At 42.7% G+C, this 21183-nt stretch overlaps 1 protein-coding gene across 1 annotated transcript; it reads right to left on the bottom strand.

Moving 5' to 3' along the window:
• Window positions 1–3932: 3932 nt before the first annotated feature.
• LOC120373399 (tetratricopeptide repeat protein 24-like) lies at window positions 3933–20219 on the bottom strand. Its single transcript, XM_039491795.1, has 8 exons — window positions 19694–20219; window positions 18590–18805; window positions 13397–13525; window positions 11166–11287; window positions 9376–9495; window positions 7721–7782; window positions 5294–5429; window positions 3933–5130 (listed from the first exon to the last, which is right to left on the bottom strand). The coding sequence occupies exons 1-7, from the start codon at window positions 20217–20219 to the stop codon at window positions 5309–5311; spliced, it is 1296 nt and encodes a 431-aa protein (XP_039347729.1). The 3' UTR covers window positions 3933–5130; window positions 5294–5308.
• Window positions 20220–21183: the final 964 nt, after the last annotated feature.

The raw sequence follows: 21183 nt of genomic DNA, 5'->3' as shown, positions 1-21183 counted from the left end.
TCAGCTACTGATTTGCTTTGTGATCTTCCTTTCTTCGTCTCACTTTCCCCATGTGTAAAATGGGAATACTGACCCCTGTGCTCCTTTGTAAACTGTTTTGAAATCTTGAGGTGAAAAGTACTATAGAAGAGTTAATTATTCTTAATACAGATTTTTAGGGCCTCTTCATGCACGTGGCAATGTTTATAATTGAAGTGTCGTGTCCCTCTGGAGAGAGAATATAACCATTGGCTCTTGCATAGCGAGGACTGCACAGACCTGTGGGCAGGGGCGGCTCTACAAATCACGCTGCCCCCAAAGCGCGGCGCGCCGCGCCCCCCCCCCCCCCCCCCTTCCCCTCGGCTCGGTTGAGCTCCTGCCGGCATGCCTGGCAGGTCCACGGCCCGCCGACAGCAGGACCTGCGCGCGCCCTGCCTCTGGGAGAGAGCCTCTGGCGGAGGGAGACGGGACCGGTCATGCCTGCAGCAGCGCGCTCGCTCCGCTCCCTCGTTCGGGGCCCGTGGAGCATGCGCCATGCTCTCAACGGAGCCAAATGCCGCCGCCCCCCGCCCCCAAGCCCCTGCGCGCTGCGCTGCGCTGGGGAGCCGCGCCGCTGCCTGTGGGATAGGAAAATTCAGAGATATTCCCCCATCAAGAAATCCCCAAAGGGGAGAGCAGGTCTAGACAACATGGGGGTGAAAAAGCCAGTGGCCAGTCTGCACCAGTGCACAGTCGTCCTCCATTTTCTGTTATCTCTGGTGGAGCTAGAGCTGCACTAATGGTAGTTCACTGGTGTGAATTGAAGAAAAGGAGGTAAAGATGGAGGAAAAGAAACTTAAATGGGATAAGCTTGTTGGTCATGTGATACTTTCCTGTCTCCTTTTGTACTTGGTGTATGCCCCATTCCAGTGTTGAGATGATATGTTTTTTTCAAACACAAAGAGTAGCCATATACTTTTAGTCTGAAGACTTTTATTTTAGATAAAGGAAAACAATAAAGAAACCTGAAAGAGCAAATGTAACTTCTCCATGGAAGAGCAGTGTGTGTGTGTGTGTCATCTGTAGCAACTTTAAGAACAAAATGACTACTGGCTCTGTGTTAACTTTTTTTTTTTTAAAGTTGTTCTTACAACTTTACAGGGGAAACAGAAGCATTATGATTTTGTGGCTACACACACCACAGATATTAGTTCCTGACTATATATTTCAAAAAAGACAAAAAGGTGTTGGTACAAATATTTCAAAGCAATATCATCAGAAATGACTAACCGAATGTGAAAAATAATTAATCCCTTTAAGCTGTGAGTCATGATTTCTCACTGTGTATGCATTACTATTACTGGCATAGAATAAAGCACATTCCAATGTACCGTGGCTACCAGCACTGAGACTAATTAATCACTGAAGAGTCATTTTTAACAGTCAGAAAAATGAAGGTACAACTTGCTGAAGAAACTGTGATAAGGAATGGTTTGTGGAAGGAATGTTGAATTTCAGCAGCTCTGCTCAGGAAGAATTCCAACCTGGAAAGAACATTGGGATTTGCAAATAGAGTTGGAAGTACAACTCAGTGCTATCAGAAACGACTGCATCCTGGCAATGTGAAGGATGTAAATCCAGAGATTTTCTAGCTCTTCTGCTATTCAAAGCAGTGCTCTCTAATATGAAAGCTCCGGTTCCTACTCACCATAGAAAGTGCTTTCTCAAATCCCTTATTGCCTGCTCCTTATATTCAGATTGCTATAGAGTGGTTGTGAGGTACTAGACCCCAACTGTTATGAAGCATATACAGAAGACACTAGAAGTAGACTAGGAATTAACAGAGATATGGGGAGAGATGGTAAAAGAATACCTACCTTACGCCAGCCAAAGAAGACTGTTTTTCAGAAGACAAAGGAAACCCTGCAGGGTTAAGTTGACCAATAAATAAAAAGCTACAAGGAGTCTGATGGCACCTTAAAGACTAACATATTTATTTGGGCATAAGCTTTCGTGGGTAAAAAACCTCACTTCTTCAGATGCATGGCTGTCATTCCAGAACAGCACAGCTCACTTGTCACTTGTCGGCAATAATCTGCTGACCAGGAGGATGAAGCTGCTGCTGGTGGTTTGGGCATTACCTAGGATTGTATGTGTCTGTGGACATGCTTTTTGTTTTGTATTGCAGCTCCTTGGCTGTTTCATTTTTGTGATCTTTGTTCTTTATGGGTTTATTCCCCTCTCTCCGCTCCCCCCCCCACTCCCCGCCTTTTACCCCCTGGGCCCTTATGCATGACATTGATTGGGTTCAAATGAAGGAATGGTCAAGTTACCTACCTACCTAGTCTAAATTGTAGAGCACTTTTTTCAGATTTATATTAGATTCCAATGGAACTTCTCTGCTTAATTGTACTGATGAAGAGACTGTCACAATAGCTCCTAAATTCCCTGGTTTGTGCAATAACAGTTATAAAACTTTTGTTTAAAACAACAACAAAACTCGGTTTAAGACTGTGCCAGTAAGGGCAGCATTCTCCATTCTCCATAGTGCCAGTCTCTATTGGACTGTATTTGTGGTTTGTTCATGGAACTTCTATTGGTATTCTCTGGAGTTGATACAGAATCGAAGAGGAGAAGAGCAAAGACATTCTTTGTATTTTTAAGAACAGTCAGTTAAATGTGTGTTGGGAGGGCAAAGGGAAAAGAGTATGGTCTAAACCAGGGATCGGCAACCTTTGGCACGCTGTCTGTCAGGGAAATCCACTGGCAGGCCAGGACTGTTTGTTTACCTGCAGCATCTGCAGGTTCAGCCGATCACAGCTCCCACTGGCTGCAGTTCACCGTTCCAGGCCAATGGGGGCTACAGGAAGGGTGGCCAGCACATCCCTCGATTCGTGCTGTTTCCTGCAGCCCCCATTGGCCTGAAATGGCAAACCACAGCTAGTGGGAGCTGTGATCGGCTGAACCTGTGGATGTGGCAGGTAAACAAACCGGCCTGGTTTGCCAGGGGCTTTCCCTGGGGCACCGCATGCCAAAGGTTGCCGATTCCTGGTCTAAACCTATCACTTCAAGCTATGCTTTCCATGCTGCCTTGAATTTGGATCATGCCTTACTTTTTAAGTATTTCTAAGGGAATTTCTCCTCCAGTTCTAAACTAATGACTGGGTGAAGGGTCGGTTCTGGTTACACAAGCAGGAAGGTTCTCTGATTTTCTGTACCAGTCCCAGAACAGATTAGGGCCGCCTAGGGGCTGACCTAGCTTTCACCAGCTGATTGGCTATGGTCCCTTTTCTGTCCCCAAAACATCCCGTACCTCAGTGGATGCATTGTGAGAGGTGTAAGAGCTGGCTATGTATGCTGGGAATTTGCCAGTAATTTCTGTTCCCCTTTGCCTGTTCACAGGACAGAAAATCTGTTGCAAAATTATCTTTCACGTTGGAACACGGGGCCAAATTCTGCTTTGTTACACTGGGTGTAGATCTGGAGTAACTCAGTTTCAGAGTAAATTGGAGTAACCCCATTGGATTCAATGGGATTAATCAGAATTCTGATCAGGATGACAGAAGAATGGGGCCCATTGCTCCTAGAACTGCAATACTAAAACAGTCTCTTTGGCTGCAAACAGCAATATGTAACATCTACAATTCAAATATGTTGGGAGCTGCTCTGACTACTGTTAATATTTCATTCTTTTAAAACTAGACTTGATTTCCTTTTGTACTGAATTACTGACAGCATATGTGTTGCTATATAAAATAGTGAAGACAGTCGTCCTTGCTCTTTAATATTCTCTGTGTGTTTTGTGACACAGCAGGCAATTTGGCAAATCAGTGAGCTTCTGAAAACCATGCCAGGACTGGAAGAATATCCCCAGAAATAAGGGTCCACAGCCAGGGAGGGAGGGCGGGTAAATAAGACTTCTGAGCACGGGCCTGTAGAAGGAAATGGATTAAGAAAGGAGGAGGATAGAGAAATTGGAAAGATTTGCATTTAATCTGAACAGTTCCATATATCTCCAATTAGCAGACAAAAATACATGAAAATGTATGATGAATGACGAGTCTGCTTGGTCCCGTTCTCATTATACATACATCTGAGGTGGAACCAATGCCATTTATGAATAATTGAATTAAAATAACCATGTTTTATTTTTGTAGCATACAGAACTGTAAACACTAATTTAATAAGGCTGAGGATCATGAAATGCAATCTTAATTACTAGAAACTAGAATAATCAGCTGAACTGAGGCATTTCCAAGGAGTTAATTGTCTTGCTTGCATTTACAGCTCCTGGGGTGGAACTAACATACTGAGAAAGTTAGCATAGTTATTACAGTGTTTACTTCAGTGTTTTGGAAGAGACCTTAAAAGTCAAAGAAGACCTTGCTGTTTTGTGTGACTATCAAATAGTCTGACACACCTTCCATGACAGTAGAGGTTAGCCTGTGTTCTTGACTAAAATATCCTCTAATCCCAGTGTAGAGCAGTTGTCTGCCAATCTCCTTCCCAGAGGTGGCTGCATTCTCAGTAGTTGATGCTCTAGGTACAGTTTTATCCAGTAGTTTTGTAAAGTGCTTTGGGATCCTTTGGGATGGAAGAAGCTATACAAATGTTAAATGACACCATCATTGTTGCTATTATTTCAAAGAAGACTTTTTTAAGTTCTATTTTTTCATACAAATTATTATTCCTCCCTTCTTTTTAAATGCACTTTGCTTGGGCCTAACTGGGCTGCCATCGAAGTCAATAGCAAAACCCTATTGTCCTCAATGATTTCAGGTTAAATGTCTTTGATATTAAACCAATCTAATATCATGTTCCTAAAGATAAACATTGAATCCTACCTATATTTTAACCTAATGTTCAGTGTTGTCTTAGATTCATAATGTTTTACCATTTCTTGGTTATTACAACCTTTGTTCTACCACAGGATTTAAAAAAAAGTCTGTGTATGTGTAATGGCCTGTGCTTCCTCCATGTTGCCAGAGTCTTCTCTTACATCTCCTGCTCTCACAATGGTGTATCTCCACTGACTTCAGTGGTGTTCCTCCAGATGCACATACACGTAAGGAAATGAAGACTCTGGCCCACATCTGTGATTCTACATTCATGTGCCCAGAAATGGAGTCATCCTCCTGTTCTGTTTCCCTCTCTCCTCCAGGGTCAGTTTTTCTATAAAGGAAAATTGCATGAATGCAAGGTCTGGATATTTCAAACCATGTCCTACTCTGTAAAACTGACCTATCAGAGGCTCAGACTTGAGGCATCAGAAAGCCGAGGGGTTTTACCCTAAATATAAAATAAATGGAACATTTTAAAACTATATCTACAGTACCTGCCAGCACCTTTGTTACTGTGGAATAAGGTGAGATGACATTGAATCTGTTCTGGAAGTGACACTCCTTTCAGTATATCCATCTCTCTGTTTCTTTTCATTACCAGAATACTCGTTCTGTGGCTCATCATATAGGCTAAAAAAAAATGAATAGAAATTGGTGCCTGAGTCGTCTTTTTATCCTTTCATTGTGACCACATACATACACATACATAATGCATATTTCTAGTGTACACCGAGGGCCAAATTCATCCCTGTTTTTTAATTCCATTGTCTGTATGTTCTGCGATTTCCGTCTTTGAAATATGGGAAATACTGTGGTTCAAATTAGACAAGTGATTCATCAACTCCTAGCTAGTCTTAAAATGTTCATGTTTTAAAATCAAAATGAAACTGCACACTACCTCTGAAGGGCTAATGCCAATAAAACAGCACAGGATTTCTAAAATAACCTTAATAAAGTGACATCTAGTGGCTATGCAGAAACTTATCATTGAAACTATAAGACAAAGTTGTCTGAGAGGAAGAGAATCCATACAACTGATGTTAGTGCAGTTTGTGACATGAACCTAGACATTCAGGGGAATAATCATAACAGGACATAACAAGGGAATTGCTCTTCCTCACAGTCTGACTGTTTCTGACTCAGGTTTTCAATACACGACTGATAAATCTTCTACAATAAACTCTCCTCTAAAATACCTAACAGCATGGAATTATTGCTGCAACAAAACTACTGCTTCTTCAGTTGTTCCCATTTGATTTTCAAAAGTCACATAAACCATGATATCAACAACTGCTTTCCCAGGTTTGGTATCTGAGCATGCAGGTAGCCAGTTGTAACTTTTAAGTGTCTAGTATTTGTGCATGCAATCACTGGAAACAAGCTTCTGGCAATAAAACTTATTACATACAGGGGCGGCTCTACCGTTTTGGCCGCCCCAAGCAGTCATGCGCGGGAGGCGCCCCGGAGCCGCGGGAGCAGCGGACCTCCCGCGGGCATGACTGCAGAGGGTCCGCTGGTCCCGCGTGGCTCGGCTGGACCCCCGCGGCTGCCCAGCCTGCCGCCCCCTAGATTTGGCCGCCCTAGGCACCAGTTTGTTTTGCTGGTGCCTAGAGCCGCCCCTGATTACATACATATTTTTAAAATCTGATTCAGGTTTGGATGCAGTGGTGGAATGATCAGCTACTTTGACTCCTAATTGTTGGTACTAAAATATACTAACGTTTTGAAGAAAGGACTCTGGCTGGCTATTGCAGAGTTTGATGTCAAAGTTGTTAGTTTGGGTCAGTAAAGGTGCAGCAATGAAATCACCCCCCCCCTTTTTTTTGAAGAAAAAAAATCTCCAACTTTTTCACCACCACCTGTTACCTGGTGATTCTGAGCCCATCTCATGGGAAGCAGTGTATCCTTGAGGTTAGAACTCTTGACTGGGAGTCCAGATCTGGCGTGAAATCCTAGCCCTGTCAAAGTCAACTGACTCAGGATTTCACCTCTAGATTTTAATTCCAGCTTTGACACTGACTAACTCTGTGATTTTATATAAATCAACTAACCTCTGTTTCTCCATCTGTAAAATAGGGATAATATGATAATGCTTTTAATTCTCAGTATAACTTTCCAGGAGTGCTGCAAGGTTTTATTTAACTAGTGTTTACAAAATGCTTTGCCATTCTCAGATGTAAGGTGCTAGAGAAGGGCTAAAGTAGTAGGGTCATTCAGTGACTGATGCATGACTCACCCACTCTTTGATTTTTAAAAACTTGTATGTTGCTGAAACTAGAATTTTTTGTTTTTGTTTTTAAAGGTGGGGGATGATAAAAGCAGAGTTTAATGTCATCTTTCTCTCAGAAGTGGAGCATTTGACAGGGAATTGGAGAGCAGCATTATAATCTCACCATCGTCCTTTCTACATAACAATACTAACATGCGTGTTTTACTGCTTAAAAGGTGAGTGACTGCCTCATATTTGTGTCTAAAACAACAAACCAAAGAGACATCTCTTCTCCTTATGCATCTTGAGTCTCAGGATTCTTTCATTAAATACACGTGCCACTGATGTTGTCAATGACCTATACAACTTGTGCCAAATTCTGCTTTCATGTGCAACCTTTACACCTCATTGACTGCCAGGGATAGAAGTGAGGGCAGAGTCTGGTTGTTCAGAAGTACTGAGAATGACCCAGGTTTCAAAAATATTTGTAATGTTTATGCTGAGTTTATAGCTTCTTTGCAGTATTTTATTTCATCACATGCATATCCATTTGCCTTGGGTCTCTTAAATAACGGTTGCTTAATATTAACAAGGACAAATTTGCCAAGTGTATGGGAGTGTTGTGTGTTTAAAATAGAACATGGACTTTAGAGAGAAGTTTGGTATTTTAGGTCTCTTAAATCTGACCAACAAAAGCACTGCTGTAACTTACTATGTTTCTTGTTCAGACGGCACAGAACCATGATCATCTCTGGCAACTTTGGGAGAAGATTGCTATGAAAGAGCAAAAGATTTTTTTAAAAATTATAATAAGCACAGTATTTCTAGCAAACTGACATGATCCAGAACAGATTCTAAATTCATTTGGCTCCTCTGTTGGGACTCTAGATTTACACCATTTGTAAGTGAGGGGAGAATCAACTCCCAAGCTTCTGGATTTATTAGTAGGTTTTTTATTCTAATTATATAAAATAGAATTAGATTGTGGAAGAGAAATGGAATAGAGCTGCCGGTTTCCAACCCTAATAGGTGGAAGCATATTACGAGGATTTCAGAATTGAATGAAGTTCTGATTATATAGAATACATGAGTGCTTAAAAAAAATCAATCTGTTCTGAATAGTTGAATTCAAACTTTAATCTGAAGATGAAGTTGTTTGTGTTAAATCTGAAGTGGCTTGTGCAGCTGTGAATCAATAGGGTTTTAGAGAGGCAACCCTGGGAGTCAGGAAACTTAGAAAAATAACAGGAAGCCCACACTTCACAGAACATGGGGCGAGTGAGCACCGGAAGGGCAGGCAGCGGCCAACTTTCTAATCGCACAAAAGCAAGCACCCTTGCCCCACGCCTTCTCCGAGGCCCCGCCCCACTGACTCCATCCCTCCCCTCCCTGCCCTGTTGCTCGCTGTCCCCCACCCTCACTCACTTGCTCATTTTCACTGGGCTGGGTAGAGTCCCTTTTCGACCACATGTTCTAGTTGAAAAACGGACACCTGGCAACCCTAGGCAGCGCGCTGGATGGGCCAGCCTGGAGCGCAAGGCCGGACCTCATATGCCCTCACCCCAGCCTGGGGCCCCAGCCACGGGCGGGGAGGAAGAGCCCCCTGCAGCACAGCCAGAAAGCAGGAAGGGGGCTGGGGACAGAGTGTGGGTGGGACCACACAAGGGTGTTTGGGGAGACACAACCTCCCACTACCCACTGCCCATCATTCCAAGCCTTACTTTCCAGCCAGAACTTTGCCTAAAAAATGTCCTGGCTTCCTCTCAAGTCCATCATACAAAAGCTTAACTGGCTGTCTTCTCCCTTTTCTGGTCCCTTCTGCCTACTTTCTGTCTGCTTCTGATGTGCACACAGTTCCACGTAATTAATCCTCAGCCCTTGTATTTGCATTCAGTCTAGTCTAGTCTTTGGATAGTCAGTCCCCAGCTGAATGTTTCCTATTGCTCTGGTTATCACTAAACAAAGGGAGAAGGTGGGTGAGATAATATCTCTTATTGGACCAACTTTTGACTAGACGAGAGCTGTTGAGGGGATCCTCTGGCACATGAATGTGAGATCAGAAAGGAATAAGTTTCAGAGATCACCAGGGATCTTTTCCCCTCTGACTCAGGGCTCCGGACAAAGCTGAAGACTGCATGTGTTCCAGAGTGCTCATTCTGTTTTCCACCAGTGCTACCTCTATCGCAACACAGATGGGACAGCTGCTGCTCATCTTCCCTTTCTAGCTGAATGCCAAGTGCTACAGTACACACTGTGCTTGTTAGCAACAAGCAGGAGGGAGAAAGGGAGTCCAGCAAATCAGCAATGATTTTTAAAGTTAGCTTTTGTTTGCATGTTTTATAATGATGCTCCCTGCCCTAAACTTACAGCTGCTGTTGTGTTTGAAAAGCTATCTCTGCATGAAACAGGACACTGATGACTGGTTTGATACTTAACAGCATCCCTCAGTTTCCCTAAAACCCTTTCTCTGGAGAGATCAGATGTTTCCTGTTTCAGGAAAAAAAGAAAGGGAAAAGTCAAAACAGTTAGATATTTCATTGTGAGGAAAATTCAAACATGAGCTGTAGTCTTCCTTGATAAATACCCCAGGGGTGTATGCTGTCCTTTGCCCTGCTATTACACTATATTTTCTTTGTTCATTTTAATGTTTCCTACATCACTGCAATGTATGTTCTCTGGGGTATTTAAAGCATATATATCTACTTGTATATAATTCAGCCCTTCTCGCTCCTCTGTCAGCTGTCATTTTTTTTGTTTTGTCTCATCAAATATTTCAACAAAATTTTTTCACCTAAAACAACTTTTCATTGTTGCTTTTTTTGTGGGTAATTTACCAAAGCTAATATTTCCCTTAAAAATAACTTGCAAATGCTTCACTCCAGTGGCAGAATGTCAGCTAAACAGTGACATGCCTCTTGCTTGTGCAGAAAGATTGAAAATAATTTGCTCTCATTATACTGGGTTCCATCATATAGTGGGAAAAGGGAAAAATCTAAACAATTTAAGTTTCATTGGGAGGCAAATCCAAACATGAGGCATAATCTTTGATAAATACAATAGTGGCAATAACTAGATGTTAATGAAAACTTTTTATTTTAAAATGAGGCTGGGTTGCTTGAGGTTGCAGGACACTATAGCCAATGGTAAAAAGAACAGGAGGACTTGTGGCACCTTGGAGACTAACAATTTATTTGAGCATAAGCTTTCGTGGGCTAAAACTCAAATAAATTTGTTAGTCTCTAAGGTGCCACAAGGACTCCTCGTTCTTTTTGCTGATACAGACTAACACGGCTACCCCTCTGAAACCTATAGCCAATGGAGGCTCAGATGTATATTTGCAAACATTCAAGGTCCTTTTTTGCCTGTTCCTTTAAGCTCTGAACCACTGATCAGACCCTGTGCTGTAGAATGGGATGTTCCAAACAAAAACACACCCACCATGAGTACCCCTCCCCCCTCTTTTAACTGCTCTTTGAACTCTTTATCTCATCTTTGCAGCAAGCACAGTTACACACTTTCCCTGAAATACAGGGCATGCACTGGCCACTCAAATCAACAGCAATGCCTCTCTCAAAAGGGGCTCTGTGATCTTTGCGGCTATTACTCTGACCTACAGAATTTGAGAAAATCATTGCCAGTTTAAAAAAAAAAAAAGAGAGAGAGGCCAACCTGCTGGTTGAGATGATCAATGTTCTACATCAGAAACTACCTTTGCTAATTAATTCACAGTCTGTGAGATTCCCTGACTAGCTGTTATGAAATGCATTTGTTACATAATAGATTACATTTTAAGAATAGCAGAATGCACTTCAGTGAGTAGAATTCTGAATAGTTGATTTAAACCTTCTGCTTTTTATTATTTTTTTAATAATGCCTCTAAGCCCACCACTCCTGTAAACCACTCCTAAGCCCGCCACTCCTTTTCATCACCCACTCAACTGACGGATACTGTGTCGGAGGAAGGGTTGCATTTAGGAAGGGTCAGCCGAAGACTCAATTCTCTAGCTGCTAGGAGTGTGTGACTCCTACTGGAGTGAATGGGAACTTGTCATAAGGTGCAGGCTCTGAGAAAACAGCTTACATTATTTCCTAATGCTGACAAAAAAGTCTCTATCTTCTGTGTGCATTACTAAGCAAACAGTGCAAACAAAAAGTACCTTTGACTTTCCAAACAGAGTCAGAGCTTGTTTGTAATAAGAGATGGCCTGATCTGAGTCACCTAGGCAGCAACTAGTAGCACCCAATCCTTCGTAGACTTGTTGCTGGCCATATAAATCACCTGTAAGAGATCATATCATTGCTATTCAAAGTTTTTGTTATTCTGTCTATATAAATTCAACTTTAAAAGACAGAATGGACAAGTCAGTGTGTAAAGGGTTGAAATTTGTTGTATGCAGGGTATTCCTGAGCTAAATGGATGATGGTTTGATCCTATAATTTCCAGTAAATAGTGTGGAGGTGGGGTAGGGTTATTGTTTGGTTGCTTTATTTTGCTTTGACAATCAGGACATTGGAACTTCTATTCCAGGAAAGATAAGATATTTCAGGAACAATTGCTATTGATTTGAAGCAACATGGAATGCAATGATTTCAGGCTCACCTATCTTAACTAAAATATTTTTTCTCCCTCTAATAATTTTAGCAGTAGCTAAACTACTGCTAATTTAGGGCCTAATCCAATGCACATTACCAGACATATGTTGCCAGACATTAAATGAATAACTGCATACATGATAAATTCTGTGTATTCAGATATAATGAGAAGTCTGAGTTTAATGAAGAAATTAAAGTTTGGATGGCAGTTCCAATATACAATTGCATTCTGTGTTTCTAACTTGAGGGAAAACATTTCTTGCTGAAACATGGCACGCTTATTCACATTAAAATATAGTTTGTTGATTTTAAATATTTTTTGTTTTTACATTCATAACTCAAATGCTTAGTTGATCTCAGCTACAAAATAACTATTAAAAAATGAATTCAGCAAGAAATTATGGCTCCATGTAGGCGAAACAGTGAAGACATATACTTAAGTCCATCCAAAGCACTTAACCATGAGTTTAAATATAATATGCTTAAGTATTTTGCGTAATCAGGGCCTAGAACAGTCTTCAGTGAAGACAAGAAGAAAGACTCATTGGCTTCAATGAGCTTCAGATCAGGTCCCTATTAGGTTCATACTCCACCATTTGGATATATAGTATAGTAGGTAGATGTGCAAATGACCAGACAACTCCATAATGACTACACAGCACTGAATGTTAGAGAACAGGTTATTCCAGAGGAAATGGGCACTAGCTTGTCCCTTTTCAGGATTTCTGATGATGCAGTATGGCTGTGTGGTGGTTTGTATTGAATTACACCCACTATTCACACCATATTCCCTTTGAGTGTTCATCTTACCAAAATGTGAAAGACTAGAGGAGGGGAGGGGCCCAGCAGCAGGTGCTAAATTAAGTGGAGGACACTGATGACCTCTTAAATTCTGAAAGCCACATATTGGAAGTCAACACTGCAGACCTGATAGTATTACATTGCCCCCAAAGTTTGGGTTAACTAATAAACCTGTATCTGAAATTTCCTTGCCTTTATCTACTCATTGTTAAATTAAATCTACGCATCATTAAATTAGGTGCCAAGGTAATGCAGGGATCTCAAATTGGTCTCAGTACAGTGGGAGATATTATTTACTGTGCCACAGCTAGTTTAAATACCCACACATGTCATGGTGATTGGAACAGAATGAGAGACTTAATGTTAAATTATTTTGCTTTTAGTGACTTAATGTAGATATTAATTGTAATTTAACACAAATTATTTTAATTCAAGTGTATTGATGTTGGAAGAGATTATTTCTCTCTGTTGCTCATTTAATACCATAGGGAAGAAAATTCTTTTCCCATTGTAATGGCTCACTTGGGGAGGGGGGCGGGGGGAGAGAACAAATTAAAAAAATCTTCTATTGATATTGTAAACAATTGTGCTGACCTTGATAAGCAAGAAACTCATGAGGCACTTCCATCTAAGTAGAAAAATCTTCCATTGATATTGGTAACTTTAAAAGCTCTGTTCCAGACCTGATCTTATGCCAGTGAAACAATTATTGGTTCCTTTCAATGAAGTACAATGTCAATGGACTTCTTCTAGTTTAGACATTTGTAAGTGTCAGACACTCTGATGTTGTATAGACTTTTTGGATACCAAACAATATCAATACAAAGGTATGGGACACTTCCTCTGTACTGAGAGCTGGTTAATTATGGGTTCTCCAGGCATGATATGAAGTGGATTCAGCCTGCTGCAAATTAATACTACTGATTTATTAAGAGCAGAAAATGGGGGTTTATTACACATCTGAAATTATAGTGGCTGGAGGCAGCTCTCTTACCCACATCCACAAATGCATTAAGTGCCTCTTGATAGTAATACTCTGCCATGTCATAGTTTTTCAGCTGGCTGTAAGCATATGCTAAATTGCAGAGACTTTGTCCTTGGGCGTTTCTCTCTCTCAGTGCACCTAAAGCAAAGATTAATGTAAGTGATTCATGAGTTATAGTTACATAAACAGATTTTTACATCCTCCCATATTCTGCATGAACAATTGGGTCCATGAATGTAGTGTTTAAAATTATCTATGCAATTAATTGTTTAAGTATCACTATTTTACTTGTATTACATTTTAACTTACAGACCTGTAAGACATGATGTGCCCTGAAGCAAAGCAATAAACCTATATCATTATGGTGGAGATTGAAAGAAATAATTTGTTTGCAGTTACTATAGAATCATTGCAAGTATCTGGGGAAAATTCCTTTGTTACAACTTGTCTTGGTGTCTATTTTAATACGGATTTGTTCAGGGATGGCTCTAGACCAGGGGCAGGCAAACTTTTTGGCCTGAGGGCCACATCTGGTTTCCAAAATTGTATGGAGGGCCGGTTAGGGGAGGCTGTGCCTCCCCAAACAGCCAGGTGTGGCCCGTCCCCCCCAACCCCATCTGCCCCGCCCCTGCTTCTTGTCCCCTGACGCCCCCCCGGGACTCCTGCCCCATCCAACCCCCCCGTTCACTGTCCTCTGACAGCCCCTTGACCCTCCGTCACCCCATCCAACCTCCCCTCCTTCCTGACGGCCCCCCAGGACCCCTACTCCATCCAACCACCCCTTCTCCCTGTCCCCTGGCTGCCCCCGGAACCTCTGCCTCTGACTGCTCCCTGCCGCCCCATCCAACCCCTCTCTCCTTCCTGACTGCCCCCAGGACCCCACCCCATTCAACCCCCTTGTTCCCCACCCTCTGACCACCCCGACCCCTATCCACACCCCCGCCCCCTGACCACCACCCCGAACTCCCCTGCAGTCTATCCAACCTCCCCGCACCCCACTCCCTGCCCCCTTACCGCACTGCCTGGAGCACTGGTGGCGGCTGGTGGCACTACAGCCGCGCCGCCCAGAGCAGCAGGACAGGCAGCTGCACCGCCCAGCTGGAGCCAGCCACATCACCGCACAGCACAGAGCACTGGTACAGGCTGCGGCTCTGCAGCTGTGCTGCCCCAGGAGCTCGCAGCCCCACCGCCCAGAGCGTTGCGGGATGAGCTGAGGCTGTGGGGGAGGGGGAACAGCAGGGGAGGGGCCGGGGGCGAGCCTCCCAGGGCAGGAGCTCAGGGGCTGGGCAGGAGGGTCCCGTGGGCCGTAGTTTGCCCACCTCTGCTCTAGACATAGGCTAAGTAGTTAGTTTGAATTCTAGGCCTAAACATGTGACCCTTTAAACCAGGTTTGGTATAAGCAATATCTTTCAGCCAACTAGCTGAGAGGGACAAGACTTTGAAAGACACTGATTAGTCAAATGTCTTTAATTAGCCAGGGAATGAAACAGTGCATCAATGGTGGGAGAAAGCTTACCAAAGCCTGGTGCAAACCACCTTTAAAACCGAACAAGTCAAGGACAGAAGTTGATAGAGACAAGGTAGGTGAGATAATATCTTTCATTGGACCAGCTTCTGTTTTGTGTGGAAGGTACAATCTTTCAAGCTACACAGACCTCCTCTTTGCATATTACCTCACCTACTTTGTCTCTCTCATATTCTTGACCAACACTGCTGCAACAGGACAGAAATTGTAAGGATCACATAGAAGGATTTCTGAGCAATTATTATTTTTACTGTATAAACTGGAACAATGACAAGAATTGTAGTGTGGGCTTATGTCTGCACAGCCTGAAAGAAGAGCAGAGAAAATATCAAAGTGGAATAAAGTACAAAGAAAGCAAACAGTACTAAAAATGTGCTTGAACTGGGTGCACAGTATATGTGCTACCCACACTCCTCCTTCCACCACTTCTTCAGATGGTACTGGTGAGAGAGGTTTCGCTCATTTCCATCCCTGCCTAAAAATGTCATTTACCTTAGTGTGTGGGTTCTGAAAACTTCTGTATCTGTTTGCAGTATTAGCTGTAGCAATAGTGGTCCCAGGGTATTAGAGACACAAGGTGGGTGAGGTAACATCTTTTATTGGACCAACTTCTCTTGGTGAAAGAGACAATCTTTTGAGCTACACAGAGCTCTTCTTTAAGAGGAGAGCTTGTCTCTTTTTCCAACAGAAGTTGGTCCAATATAGGGTGACCAGATGTCCCGATAAAATCGGGACTGTCCCGATTTTTAGGTGTTTGTCCCACGTCCCAATCGATGTTTGGCCGGGACACAACTTGTCCAATATTTCGCACTCCTGTTTTTTGTTTTTTTTTGTTTTGTTCCGCCGGCAGGACTCTGCTTTTTTTTTCCCCTCTGCTGGCGGGATTCCGGGACTCCATTATTTGGTTTTTTTTCTCTGTGCCGGCGGGACTCCGGGACTCCGCGCTTATTTTTTTGCTCCGCTGGCAGGACTCCACCCTTCCCCCCCCTCCCCCACATTGGGTCCTGATATTTTCTTCATCCCATCTGGTCACCCTAGTCCAATAAAAGATATTACCTCTCCCGCATTGTAAGAGTTAGGTAATGCAGTGGGACACAGGCCCAGCTCCAGACCCAAGCGCGTGCTTGGGGCGGAGTCCCCGCGGGAGGGCGGCAGGCAGCTCTGGCGGACCTCCTGCAGGCATGCCTGCGGAAGGGCCGCTGGTCCCGCGGCTCCGGTGGAGCATCCGCAGGCATGCCTGCGGGAGGTCCACCGGCGCCGCGGGACCAGTGGACCTTCCACAGGCACGTCTGCGAGAGGTCCACCGGCACCGCGGGACCGGCGACCAGCAGAGCGCCCCCCGCCGCGTGCCTCCCTGCTTGGGGCGGCGGAAATCCTAGAGCCGCCCCTGGTGGGACAGACACAGTCTTGTGTCTTCTGTGGCAGATACGTGACCTGGATGCATAGAAAATGTGACAAAAGACCAGTGTGTTGTGTTGGTGCGGGGGAGACAAAGAGGATTTTATTAATTTTTAAATTTTAGAATCTTTCTTGTGTTAAGAATCACTGGTGTAAGGCTGCAGCTACCTTAGTTACTGATACTTTAATAAACAGTGTGTCTAGAAACAAGTCTTGCCTAAGTACTATGTAATGTATTTGTTTACCCTATAAGGTTTTTTTAATTATTCCTGGGATGTTTGCAGAACACATGATCTTTGTTCCTTTGGAAACTTGCTGAGTTTTCCTCACCTAAAGTCATTTTCTTTGCTTTGTTTTACAATAAATGTTGTTTGTTAAACAGGGAGGAACTGTGAGGTCATAGTCAGAGGCTTGTGATTTCAGGTTAGGGAAAGCTGGCAGGATCAGATGACCTTCTAAAGAACAAAAAGCCTGTTGTCGTACAAATATCCAACTAATGAAAACCAGGGGAAGGAAAAGCATAAAATTAGATGCTGTGGAGGCAGAATTGTTCCAACAGGGATCTTTTTCATGAGGCATCAATGGTTCTTTATAGCTGCTTTATGACTAACCTAAATCCATTATAAGCATACTGTACCTTTTTGAATGTACAGCATGCTGATATCCCATGCAAAATGCATGACTAGCCTGACTAGAAATACAAACATTCAAAAGGATGCCACAAAAATATCAAAAAGACAGCAAAGAAGGAAAAAAGACAATGTCTGGTTCAAACCTTACTATCCTTACCTATGACAAAATCCTGCAATCTTTGAGTATCCAAAGCTCACTGACTGTAATATACATATTTCCTCATAGTGACAATATAGTCCAGTGGATGGGGCACCTGGCTAGGTATCAAGATACCTGGATTCTGTTCTGGCTCTTGATGCTCAGTATGCAAACTTTAGCGACTCACCTTACTTCTGTGCCTCAGTTTCCCCCATCTACAGATGCTTACTCACCATTGTGGAGCATTTTGAGATCTATAGATAATCATCGATAGGTATGCTAATTAAATGGAAGGATTGGGCCTTCAATCTGTAGTCCGACAGCATTTCTATTCATTTTGATGGGACTTTTGCCTGAACAAGGACTGCGGGATTTGGACCTGTGAACTTTTATTAGCTTCACCCAAGGAAAATAGAGTTAACAACCAGATTTCCTTAACAATTAATGAGTACTTTATATGACTTAATCTGATTAAGGACATCTGAAATACTGGTCATGTTGAGTGGGTAACAGCCTCTGCACCAATCCCAGGGGCATTTTCCTTCTAGACATAGATTGCCATAGCGAGTGATCTTGCTGCATTAAGGCAACACACTTGAATTCAATCTTTTTCAAAAAAAGTCTGTTTAGTGTTTAATGAAAACACTATGGAAGATCTGTACTTTTTCATTGTTAGTTATTTATGTAAGTGCTTGTGCATTGTTCACTGCCTTTCAATCAAGTTAATTAAAAACATAGGCCCATATTCACTCTGCTGGGATTGTACTCAAAGCCTTGGCAGCTGTGGGTGTAGGCATGGGGTCCAAGTATTTCAAGCCGTGAGGCTTAACCTTAAATCTTTATTAGCATATTCACCCATTCCCCAAATTTTCTTCCTTAAAACATTTCATAGGCTAGAAGATGGCACAAAATAGTTTTGCTGATTTTGTCCCAAATTCTGTAGCCAATTCAACAAAATACTTAGGCATGTGTTTAAGTCCCATTGACATCAAGTTAAGTATGTGCTTGAATGCTTTGCTGAACTGGGGCCTGCAATGGGGTCTACAAACCCCTTACTGCTCAGAGACAGAAGTGGGAGGAGAACCTCTCTTGTCTACAGGCAAGCAGCATGACCACACCCCCCTGCAGCTGCCACAGCGGCCAGTCAAGGAGGCTGGCACCCACAGCTGCAGCCAATGGAGGCAACAAGGCCTGTTATAAAAGAGAGAATACAGAGAAGGAAGGGGAGGTAGAAAGAAGTCCACAAACACAGTCAAGAGACTGAAGCAGACTGCTCAATTCAGTTAGAGGGGAGGGTCCAAGAACTGCCTTGACCAGAGCCAAACTAAGGAGGGCTAGTCAGGAGTGGCAGGGACTTGCTCAAAAGACCACACCAGGAGCTGGTGCCAGGGCCTTGCTGGATTTTTTTGACAGGTTTGTAAAGTCAAGATGACCATCTGATCCTTCAGGCTTGGGGGAGAGGTGAACCTCTCCACCCTGCTGAATGAATCACATGTTTGACACCTCACCGTACAGATGTGCTGCCTCGCTGTGATATCTCAATGAATTTTCATACTGGCATAAAGCATTGTAGATCGCTCCCAGGTTTTGTAGTAATACAGCTCTCTTCCATATAGAAAAGTTTGCCCCACTGCAGATTTGCATGGCTTTCATAAAGTATTTCCCAGCTTGGTGGAAGCACATCATTTCAGCATAGTGCAATCCAATGTGGTTGTAGAGTTTGCCTGAAAGGTAGCACAGCAACATTAACATTAGATAGCTGGGGTTGGGCAAAGAGAGAGGGTTTAGTACAATTTAGGACTAATAACTTGGCTATACTTTTCCATCCATACTATTTCTAATTGGCTGAATATATGATTAACTGCTTTCAGATGGTGATGTTTAAAAGGCTATTTTAGGTAAATGAACTCCAGATCAATGTACAAGATGCTGTAGCACAGGCTCAGCCTGCTCACATAATGTATAATATGTTGTACAATTGGCTGACTCCTTCCTGTTGCATCTGGAAGTGCGAATGCGAAACTATCGCAACTGTGACCCAAAGCCAATGCTTATGTACATGGGGCTCCTTTTAAATAATGGTGGCAAGTAAAAAGAGCAAGTAATAAATTAGCCATTTGTAGGAATTACAGAGATACTTTGCTATTGTCGGTTTTCCCTGATGGAGATACCTGTACCACACTTGGAGAGAGGGATTGTAATTTTGTGATATGGGTTTTTAAATAAATGTGCAACTGAAATCCTCTCGCTCCCTATGGACCATGATACTTACTATCTATTAGCTAAGGCACAAGACTAAATAAAATGATTAAAATTTGAGCTCCAGTTTAGATGCACGAATCAGGAACTGGAAGCAGCGGCAACAGCCTAAAGCTTGCTTGCATGCCAGGCAAAGGCTTTGTAACTCTGTTCACTACATGCAAACATCTTTGAGAAAAGAAAGCGGAGAGATTTCTGTCTGGTGTTTAGACACCTCTGAAGGTTCTGATGCTTTATATATAGTACTTGGCTTGATGCACATTTTTGTCTATTTAAATTCTGTAAGAAAACAACTTACACAGTTCTCTTTATCTTTATTGAAACAAAATTGGTAGCTAAAGTTACTGACTTACCTAACAAATCCTGGTTAGTGATTCCAGAACACAGCTGTGCACATTCAGCTAAAGTCTCGAGCACTTCTGCCTTTGAGAACTTTTGACTCCGCATCATATAGCTGGCTGCCTCCCTCATGGCCATGGCAGCATCTTCAGTTTTCTCTGCCTTTTGGTAGGAGAGGCTGGCAAGCCTAAAGGAACGTGCAGCTGAGGGAAGGTCTCCCACATTCACTGAACAATAGCCAAGTTTGATCAGAGCATCTGAGATGCTTTGTGTTTCACTAGGTATGTATTCACTAATAGCTCTCTGGTAAAACTTCACCGCTTTAGAGTACTCCTTCATTTCATCATAAGCAGCTGCAATGTTAAAGTAGAAATCCCCATCTTTCTCCACAGATCCCTTTGATTTACACTTCAGCAGGCACTTCAGTCCTTTCTTTGGTTTGCCCATAGCAATATAGGCAGCCCCTAGATTGAAGAGACACCTCTTCTGACTTTGCGTCTCAGGAACCCCATCAGCCAGAATGTATGCTTTCTTGAACATTCTCAGAGCCTGGGCTGCTTCATTGTTTTTTAAAGATGTAGTCCCAGCTTTAGACAGCTTTTGTATTTCATCCTGGATGGATGGATGGTGGCTAATGGTCTGCACTTCAGAGGAGCTGGAGACCAGAGTAGAGGTCATTTCTTTGTATTGAATGCAAACTGTGAAAGGAAGTAAATATTTATACTAATATTTCAAAACTGAATTGAAATTGACTGGATTTATGCTTTCTAAGATGTGTGATTGTTTTGCATTCATTAAGAACTGAAAAATATGTTCTTTATGATCTTTAGAAAATTGATTCCCATATGGGAATGCTGGGTATTTCTAAGGGATTTTGTGGGAGGTCAGCCAGGGTTTACAGCAGGGGAAACTGAACTGGGACTCTCTGCAACATAATTCACTGAGGACAAATATATTCCATCCTCAGCTCCATGAGGGTTAACATTTTGTAAAGAAAACATAAATTGCTCTCAAAATAAGTGCTATGTGCCAAGTTTTTTAGCTGCACAGAATTTTTACTTCTGAATTTATAAACATCTGAAAATAGGGGATTGTAATGGAAATGCAGCCAAACCCTTAAAATAGCATACAAATCCAAACACTACTACTATCAGAAAACTCTGCTAACAGGCAAAGCTGTATGTGCTGTTCACAGTATGGAATCTAGCACTGGCTACAGTCCTACAATATTGCCTGGCTCATCCTGCCTACAAGACAGGGAGCAAATGTAATTCTAATTCGAGAAATAACTGAAACACTTTAGATTGCTATTACAAATAACTTGTAGATCAGCTGGATGATTTATTTTAAAGGGCTGAGAACTCAGTTTGAAGGGGAAGAACCACAGAGAGTGGGCAGGCTTCTATAGAAGGCCTCGAGTAAGGGTCTGCAGATTACTTTAAGGGGACTCCAAGGAAACAGCCCTGACTCCCAGGCTCTGTCCCAGAGCCACCGAGGGTATGTC

Source organism: Mauremys reevesii, linkage group 10 (assembly GCF_016161935.1).
Source record: "Mauremys reevesii isolate NIE-2019 linkage group 10, ASM1616193v1, whole genome shotgun sequence".
Taxonomy (NCBI): domain Eukaryota; kingdom Metazoa; phylum Chordata; order Testudines; family Geoemydidae; genus Mauremys; species Mauremys reevesii.
Note: the sequence above shows the minus strand (reverse complement) of the source record. Positions and strands in the feature narration are given on the sequence as shown.

Bases quoted from the DNA above. Each gene is read 5' to 3' on its own strand.
- LOC120373399 (XM_039491795.1), bottom strand. From the start codon at position 20,219: ATGTTCAAGAAAGCATACATTCTGGCTGATGGGGTTCCTGAGACGCAA. The intron at 18,806-19,693 runs GTAAGTCAGTAA...GCTACCTTTCAG, and splicing joins CACTAACCAGGATTTGTTAG to GCAAACTCTACAACCACATT. The intron at 7,783-9,375 runs GTAAGTTTAGGG...GCTCTTTCATAG, and splicing joins TTTCAAACACAACAGCAGCT to CAATCTTCTCCCAAAGTTGC.